The sequence below is a fragment of the Larimichthys crocea genome, chromosome III (assembly GCF_000972845.2).
Source record: "Larimichthys crocea isolate SSNF chromosome III, L_crocea_2.0, whole genome shotgun sequence".
In the NCBI taxonomy this organism is placed as follows: Eukaryota; Metazoa; Chordata; class Actinopteri; family Sciaenidae; genus Larimichthys; species Larimichthys crocea.
In genome coordinates, this window is record NC_040013.1 from 854,252 (window position 1) to 863,430 (window position 9,179).

Sequence of the window (9,179 nt, forward strand, 5' to 3'; positions counted from 1 at the left end):
TAATAAAAATTTAATGTTTAAATAAAAACTGAAATAATAATTTAGGTTTGTTTGTTCATATTTTTATTAATAAATCTTATATTATATAATTACTTTTATTTTTTTTATTAATTTTATTTATGTAAGTAACCATGTACAGTATTAAACATAAAACATAAACATTACAGTTGGATAAAAAAAAAAAAAAGGGGGATAATATTTTTAGCACTGATAACTCACTGTATTGTTCACCTGATTTGTACCTATATAGAGCTGACTACATGTCCCATGATGCACCTGGCCCTCCCGTAGTGACGTATGTACAGGACACATCCGGGCCTCTGAGGTTCTTGCTTGGCGACCCGTCGCCATTAGTGCAGGTTCGTCGTGTCGGTTCTGTGTTTTCGGTCCAAACCGTCTCTCGTCTCGTTTTCCGGGGCTCTGGAAAACATTCCCCGCCTTTCTTCTTGAAGGGTAACCGTTCCCCGTCGACGAGAAACCGGACGGTCTGTTCGCGGGAGTCGGCCCCGCGCGGCGAGCCTCCGTCCTCTCCTTCAGCAGGCGCCATAGCTTGAGACGCAGCCGCCGTGTCTCTTCTTTTCTCCCGGGTTGTTTTGTCAAGATGTCGCCGTGATGGGGTCTCCGCGTCGGACAGAAATGAATCAGGGCCTTCGTCGCCTGACCCGCACTCACCGCAGCCCGCCGCTTTCCTGCTCCGTTCCCCCGTTTGACGCCAGAGAGCTCGGCGGCTCTCTGCTCGGAGCTCGGCCTCTTCAACAACAACAACAACAACATGGACTCCAGCACCAAGGTTCCGCCCCGTTCCAGCTCCACAGGCCCGGCACCTGGCGAGACTAAGCCCAAAACAGGTGAGCGCTCCCCGGGTACATGTGTCACTGTGTGTGCGGGGCCCCCCGGGGCCTGCGGGGCCTGAAGCACCGCACAGAGAGTTTATCTGGAGAGCTGACGTCACGGTCAAAACATTTGACCACACACACACACACACACACACACACACACACACACACACAGGATAACACACTACTGTCTGTTATCCTGTGTGTGTGTGTGATATTATATAAACACCAGTATCATAATGTAATCCTTCAGTAAAGCCACTTTCTGCGTGTTTAACAGCTGTTTATATGAATAAATTAGTCTCATGCATCTTATTTAAACTCCCTGTACTACGGTGGAGTCTGAACATGTTTAAAAACACTAAAATACCTCCACATCGTTCACCTGTACCTTTATTACGCAATAACACACTCGAGCTTTATCGTCGTGCCAATAATGAAGATAAAGCACACCCAACTTAAATAACTTAATTAACATAATTAACTACATTTATTTACTTTCTTTTGCTCCTGTTATCTGTTTCCATGGAGTTACGTTAAACGTAATAAACAAATGTGACATTTTAACTTTGTTCAAAGTCGACTCTCGGTGGATATGAGTCGTTGAAGCTAGAAAATAGCTAATAGTTGTTGTTGGCACGGATTTTTCCCAAAATATATTTAAAAAAAAGGTAACTTATGTTATTTCAGTTGGTAATTTGCTGGTTGGTAATAATCATCATTATCGGCCTGGATAAAGTGCCAATAATGATGATATAAAACACTAAAATACCTCAACATTGAAGCCAGAAAATGCTACAGAGGTTCACCTGTACCTTTATTACACAATAACACACTCAAGGTTGTGCCAATAATGAAGATAAAGCACACCCAATTTAAATAACATAAATAACTACATTTATTTACATTTTTTTGCTCCCATTATCTGTTTCCATGGAGTTACGTTAAACATAATAAATAAATGTGACATTTTAACTTTGTTAAAAGTCGACTCTGGAGTCTAAACATGTTTAAAAACACTAACATACCTCCACGTTAAAGCCAGAAAAACACCACAGAGGTTCACCTGTACCTTTATTACACAATAACACTCTCAAGGTTGCCGTGCCTATAATGGAGATAACGCACACACAACTTAAATAACACAAATAATTACATTTATTTACTTTTAAAATAAATATGACATTTTAACTTTGTTAAAAGTCTAAACATGTTTCCTAAAGATGTGTGGAAGTTGTTCCTCTGCGTTAAAAACACTAAAACACCTCCACGTTGAAGCTAGAAAATAGCTACGGAGGTTCACCTGTGCCTTTATTAAGCAATAACACACTCAAGGTTGTGCTTTATCGTCGTTGTTGGCACGGATAAAGTGCCGATTTTGCCCCAAAATATATTTAAAAAAGTTAACTTGTGTTATTTCAGTTGGTAACTAGCTGGTTGGTAATAATCATCATTATCGGCCTGGTTCCACTAATGATGATATAAAACACTAATACCTCCACGTTGAAGCCAGTAATTGCTCCCTTGAGGTGTGCATTATCGTCATTGTTGGCGCTTGAATGTGATGTTGTGATTTTACAGCTTAGATAACAAAATGTTTTCATGTTTTGAGGCTCTCAAAGTGAATGTTTCGTCAGCTGTGGTTGCCAGAAATGTACCATAATAAATACGGTCCAGCTTTTATGAATGTTACGGTAAAAGGATGCTGATGTATCATAAATGTCTAGTTGACCAATCAGATCGCTCGGTTGGAACTACTTGTTGTATAATACAACTTAAAACGTCAAACACAACCCGGTTTCTCTCCATGAAGCTCAAACTGACTTCTTTCTGCGTTTCTTGGGCAGTTTTGGATTGTTCGTAGGTGTTTACATCCGTCACTCTCCTGGTTACTGACGTGTTTCTTCTTTGTTTCTATCGTAGATGGTAAGAATAATGGAGGCTCCAAGCGCTACAGTCGAAAGCGCGAGCCCTCCTTCCCCAAAGCCGACAGTTTCCCCGCCGGCCCTCGCCGCACCAGTTCACAGAAAAGCAAGAATTTTGACAAGAGACCGTCTCAGAGAGGCGGGCGACAGTATGGAGCTACAGGTGGAGGACGACGTGAGGAGGTGAGGTGATGGCTCGATGTTTCAGGAGCGCTGCAGCAGCAGCTTAAAGTCCAAACACGGCTTCACTCATTCCCTCTCCACCTGTACAGGTAGCAGAGACGCGCCGGGCCGAGTTTAGCCCGGCTCAGTTTGCTGGACCGAAGAAGATCAGCCTGAACCACCTGCTGAACTTCACCTTTGAACCTCGTGGAGGCAGCGGCGTCGGAGACGTCGGACACTCCTACTGGGGACGCCGAAACAAATGGGGCCACAAGCACAAGCCCTTCAACAAGGAGCTCTTCCTGCAGGCCAAGTAAGGCGCCCGCCCACAGGTCACATGACGTCCAAAGGTGTGTTTGTGTGTTACCTAACTGTGTGTGTGTGTGTGTGTGTGTGTGTGTGTGTGTGTGTGTTTCAGTTGCCAGTTTGTGGTGACGGATGATCAGGACTACAAGGCTCACTTCACTGATCCAGACACGCTGGTCAACTGGGACTGTGTGCAGCAAGTGGTGAGTGTTTGATCAGCCGAGCTGTGCGAGCGCTGCTGATACACACTGATGATAACTGTGTGTGTGTGTGTGTGTGTGTGTGTGTGTGTGTGTGTGTGTGCAGCGCATCTACAGCCACGAGGTGCCGTCCTGCCCCATCTGCCTCTACCCGCCTCTGGCAGCCCGCATCACGCGGTGCGGACACATCTTCTGCTGGCCCTGCATGCTGCACTACCTCTCTCTGAGCGACAAGAGCTGGTCCAAGTGCCCCATCTGCTACGAGGCCGTGCACACCGCCGACCTCAAGAGGTGAGAAGGTTTGAAGAAGCAGAAACTAACGTCCCGCTGTGCTAAAGAAACATCTAACAGTCGAAGTCTGGCGGCTTTGGAGAGAGCGATAACGCTGCTTTGGGTTCCCGCCGAAGATGCCGCCTGATGGCGACGCAAAGCAGAATAAACAGAGTTTAAACACGCGCGTCGATCTGCAGACACAGCTCCAACTGACAGGAAGTCAGACACAGCACAGAGAACCCGGTGGATTTTCAAAATAAAACCGTTTAACTTTGTAGCCTAAATGTGTAAATACATTTAGAAGCTCCAAATCTGAGATAGTGAAACAGACCCTCCAGGAATTTGCGATGTTGTGATTTGCAACTTCAACACAACGTCAGTGAATCCATTTTTCCGCAACTTTGACCGATCATTGGCTTGAGCTGATGTTGCCAAACTGCCTTCCGCTTCACTTACGTGAACAAAACTGTGATTAATGAAGAGCCCAGCGCCGAATCCCAGTCCGACGGGCGCATTTCCTCTTGGAAAGGCTCGGGGCAAAGGTGGCGAGCTTTACAGCGCCTTCCCGCCCGGACCTCGCCGCTTCCCGGGGCCGTGGACTTAGTTCTCGCTGCGCCCTCTCCAGGGCCCCCTCGCTCCCGGCGCGACTGTCGAATCGCAACTTATCGCAACTTTCACTTCCACCTGCAACAAAATCACAACAAAAATGTAAAGAGCAACTTTCAGCGTAGTTTTTTTTTTTTTTTTTAAACCTCATGCAACATCAGGCCGCAACTATTTTAAAAAAGGCAGCGAAATCCTGGTGGTTAAAGTCTGGAGGGTCAGACGGGTGTGACGTGACGGAGACGTCGGGCCCGGTGGAGTTTTTGCACGAGTCTTCGATAGTTCAGGTCCAAACTGGCGTGTTGAAACCTCCACAGTCTCCACGGTAACAGAAATTAACCGACCAATCGAGGCAGCTTAAATAAAAATGAACTCGTAGTGTCCCCTCCGGCACACTCGGGGCGGTTTCATTTGTTTGTGTCTCGTCTAACAGTCGGTTTCTTGTTGCAGTGTGGTCGCTATGGAGACCAGGCAGTACGTGGCGGGCGACGTCATCACCATGCGCCTGATGCGCAGAGAAAAGGGCTCTCTGGTGGCCATGCCGAGCTCGCAGTGGGTGAAGGTCGAGGAGCCCGTTCGCTTCGGAGGTGAGAGGCGAGCCGACGGATGAATCGCGTCTACGTACAGACGCTTCATGTTTCATACGTGTCACATCCTGTGTGTGTTATAGACGCGTGCCTCAGCCCGTACTCCAAGCTGCTGCTCACCTCGCCGGCTCAGGTCCTCAGCCTGGTGTCGGAGGAGAAGGCCGTCCTGCAGGCTCAGCTCAGCCAGGAAGAGGACGCCCAGGGCTGCTTCATCCAGAGCGCCCTCTGTCTCTTACAGGTAACTGACGCCACCTGACGTTACGTGTCCGTGAAAGCAAACATGCGATCATATGATGATGAACTCTCTGTGACTTCAGGAGCGTGAGGAGGCGCTGCTGAAGCAGCAGAAGGTGAACGCCGTGGACGGCCTCGACGTCTCCGCTCTGACTCTGGATGAAGCTCCTCCGCCTCCCGTGGAGGACGTGGTTACCAACATCAGCAGCAGCACCAAGGTGAGTCCTCACCGCTGATGTTGGTTGTCAGTGTTTGATGTGAGATCAGTGAGACGAGTCTCTGTCCTCCACAGCCGGTGCTGCAGTACTCGTCTGCATTCGATGACGAGGTGGCTGAAGTCCCGGAGGACGCCGCAGAGCTGCCCGGATTCCCTGAAGGCGTTTTGGAGTGCGTGCTGGAGGAGTCTCCAGAGGCCGCAGAGCCCCAGCCCGATGAGGAGAGCCCGGCCACCCAAGCAGAGCCGGGCCGGCCCTCCACCGGAGTGGTGCACGGACCCTACTACTATTTCTACCAAGGTGGGTACACCTGCACACGGCCGCGGTCTTGTAAGGTTTCCTCTGATCATCACGTGTTGACCTTCTCGTCACCGTCTGTCCTCCAGCTGACGACTGCCAGCAGATGTTCCTGCATCCTGTGAATGTACGCTGCCTGCTGAGAGAGTACGGCAGCCTGGAGGCCAGCCCTGACTCCATCACCGCCACGGTGGTGGAGATCGTCGGACACACGGTCACTGAGGTCGGTGTTCAGATCACCGCGCTGTAGTTGCTGCTTCTTCCGGTGTTCTGTCTCTAACTGTCCGTCGTGTCGTCGGTTTCAGGAGATCCGTCGTCGTCATCGTTATCTGGCTCATCTGCCGCTCACGTGCGAGTTCAGCATCTGTGAGTTATCTCTGCAGCCGCCGATCATCTCCAAGGAAACTCTGGACACCTTCGCAGGTTTGTTTTTGTTTTTTAAAGGATGTGACGTCACAGATTATCACGTGATATTAAACATTTCCCTCCAATCTTCCAGACGACTTGGAGAAGAGGAAGCGTCTGAGGCAGAAGAAGGTGAGAGACGAGAAGCGCCGAGAGAAGAGGATTGAAATCGAGGAGAACAAGAAGCAGGGGAAGTGTAAGTACGAGGACGCATCCTGGGATACATGACTGAAGTCCTGAAACACGCCGAGATGCAAACGACGTGTTTGAGCAGCAGACGTCTGTTGACAGATTTCAACAGTCAACGTGTAACTGTCGGAGTTTCATCAGTTTCCTTTAGAAATTTGCACAATTTGAGTCGAGTGAGAAGAAATTCGTCGAATCAGTCGTGTCTTCTTGTAAACTCAACATGAATGAAAGATGATTGCTCCACATCTGTCGAGTCTGCGACGTGTTTGGACACAAAATGAATGAAAGCTTCAATATTTCATTCTTTATAAACTTTAATTCTTAATGAAATCATTTCTTCTCTTTACACAATCAAACTCTGCATTTGTGAAATCATCTTTAATCTTGTAGCTCGGGAACAATAGATGTAGTCGACAGCAGCTTTGAGGCAGAGCAGTGTTGGGTGTAGTTACCTGCTGCTTTAAATGCACCGAGACGTCCTGAAGAACGTCCGTCATCCAACCAGACTAACTCTGCAGACGACAACAACAGGAAAGACAGTAACGCTCAAACGCTGGCCTAGACTAATGTGGCGTCAGGATGTACAAATATGGTGATGAGGAACTCCAAATACGGAGGTAAAGTGCTGACCTCCTTGTTTCCGTCTTTGTCTCCACAGATCCTGAAGTCCACATTGGGTTAGAGAACCTTCATCATTTCCCAGCGTTCGGCTCTCCGCCTTACAGCAGCAGCCCTCCAGTTCAACCCGACTTCACCTTCGCTCCACCTTCACCGCTCAGCAGCAGCCCCACGTCAGGTAAGAGCCTCGCCGTCTTCTTCCTCAGTGAGTCGACCGCCTGTGTTTGACCTCTGTGTCCTCAGCGTTCTTCCTCTCCTGTTGTTTTTCAGACGGGATCACGTTCCCGAGTCTGAACGGTCAGAGCTCTTCACCTGTCGTGGGCAGCGTGGAGGACGACTCCCACTGTATGTCCTTTGCACAGGTGTGTATGACACACACACACACACACACACACAGCGTCATACAGATGTAAACATGTCGACCTGACATGACGTCTCTCTGTTTCCTGTTTAGATGCTCAGAGACGGGAAAGCCCGAGTTGATGCTGGACCGAGGATGACTCCAAAGAAAGGTGAAGGGTCGTCAGTCTGATGACTCGGCGTTTAATTATACGAGACAGTCCAGGAGCAGGACAGACAAACTGAACACTGCTTAATCTTCATTTAATAAAACCAGACTGTTGGGACAGAACTATGTGGAACCAGAACTAAACCAAACCGAGCCAGGACAGAGGTGAAAGGAGGGGGTTACAATCTGCAACTACACAGCAGAGGTCACTAACCGGTCCGGACCTGTAGTCAGTGAATGATCGGCCGCTTCTAATCTCTTCTTTACAGTATTTGTTTTTGTGGATCAGAACAATTGTGAGTTAAGTCCATCCCATGTGACGCTGCTCAGCCAATCAGATCTGTGAGAGGCGAGTGACAGACAAAAGTTAGTGATACAGGCAGAGACGACGTAACGACGTAACTTTCCTCTGACGGGACCTTGTTAAGTTTTAGTTGAACTCGATGAACCGTTTTCCACGTCGCGTGACGCTTCGACTCTTCCAACAAACCATCAAAATAAATAAATGTTTTGGTGCTGACAGACTTTTTGAATTCTTTAAAGTTCATTGATGACAATGTGGAACTGATCTGAAGTGAGCAGGTGGATCCACCTGAGTCAGGTGACACTTCTGGATTTCAGTCAGAGTAACTGATACGTGTGTTTCCCGTCTAACCCGTTGTCTCTCCGCCGTGTCTCGTGTCGTGCAGATAATCTGCTCGCTCCTCCGGCGACGGCGGACAGCGACGGAGAGAGCGACGGGTCGGACCGGGTCCCCGTGCCGAGCTTCCAGAACTCGTTCAGCCAGGCCATCGAGAAGGCCCTGCTGCAGCTGGACAACGGCGCCGCTTCTCCCCCGCAGCCTGCTGCGCTCGACCCGGGTCAGTCATCCATCGCCGAGCGAACGCACGGTGAACGAGGCGTCGATACTTTTGATCTGACGTTGTGTCGTCTTCTGTTTCAGACGAGCGAGGCGGGAAGAAGAAGAAGAAGAAGCAGAAGCTTCTGTTCAGCACGTCGATGGTCCACACCAAGTAGACGACACTGAAGTTCATTTAACCTCCTTTGAGTTGATTTTCCCGCTCTCTCACTTCCCGCAGGTCTCTGTGGAGCTGTTGGAAATCAGTTTTAGTGTGTAGCCAAAGCTCCCGCTGCTTCTAGTGTCCGCTCTGAGTTTGGTTTCCATATTTATTCACCTCCTGTCGTCCTTCACGTGATGTCCGGGTCGACTGCGCGGTGCTTTATATCGGAGGAGCAGTCAGCCAGCTGCAGATACGTCGCACCTTTAAATCTCTGCGGGACGCTCGGACGTCATCCACCTGGAGCTTCAGCTTTAGACGATGTTTTCAGTGTTTGTCGCAGAGTTCACGGGCCGACCGGTGCCGCTGAGAGGAAACACAGTATTGTATTAAAGAGATTAAACAGAGCTCCAGTATATTCACCTGTCAGTCATCTTCTGTTGTAGTTTACTAACCTTTAACATCACACACACACACACACACACACACACACACACACACAGTTTGATTTCAGTGTGTCGGCGTCGACGCGTTTCAGTGAAACTAAAAAACGTGTTTTTGTTGGAGGTTCTTTAATTTGAGCAGTTTGGACTGAAGTCTGATGAAATGAATAAAATATTATGCACAATCAAAGAGTGTGTGTGTGCAGTGTGTACTTTGAGCCACATGGTGGCGCTCTCAGCTCGCTGAGCTCATGTTTCACACGATGACCGCCTGGTTCGTAACACCGGGCAAGGAGCAGGTTACATAGAAACAGGAAGTCTTCTTTAGTCTGTTTATGTTATCTGAGGAAGCGTCCCATTACTTCTGTCCAGGTGTGTCA

General features: G+C 48.6%; 1 protein-coding gene across 1 annotated transcript; it reads left to right on the plus strand.

Moving 5' to 3' along the window:
• Window positions 1-712: 712 nt before the first annotated feature.
• rnf10 (ring finger protein 10) lies at window positions 713-8,989 on the plus strand. Its single transcript, XM_027277407.1, has 17 exons — window positions 713-848; window positions 2,760-2,944; window positions 3,034-3,236; window positions 3,342-3,432; window positions 3,536-3,720; window positions 4,756-4,892; window positions 4,976-5,130; window positions 5,210-5,344; window positions 5,419-5,641; window positions 5,728-5,861; window positions 5,944-6,061; window positions 6,138-6,239; window positions 6,891-7,028; window positions 7,121-7,212; window positions 7,305-7,362; window positions 8,048-8,218; window positions 8,302-8,989. Exons 1-17 carry the CDS (start codon window positions 773-775, stop codon window positions 8,373-8,375), a joined length of 2,277 nt encoding a protein of 758 aa, XP_027133208.1. The 5' UTR covers window positions 713-772; the 3' UTR covers window positions 8,376-8,989.
• Window positions 8,990-9,179: the final 190 nt, after the last annotated feature.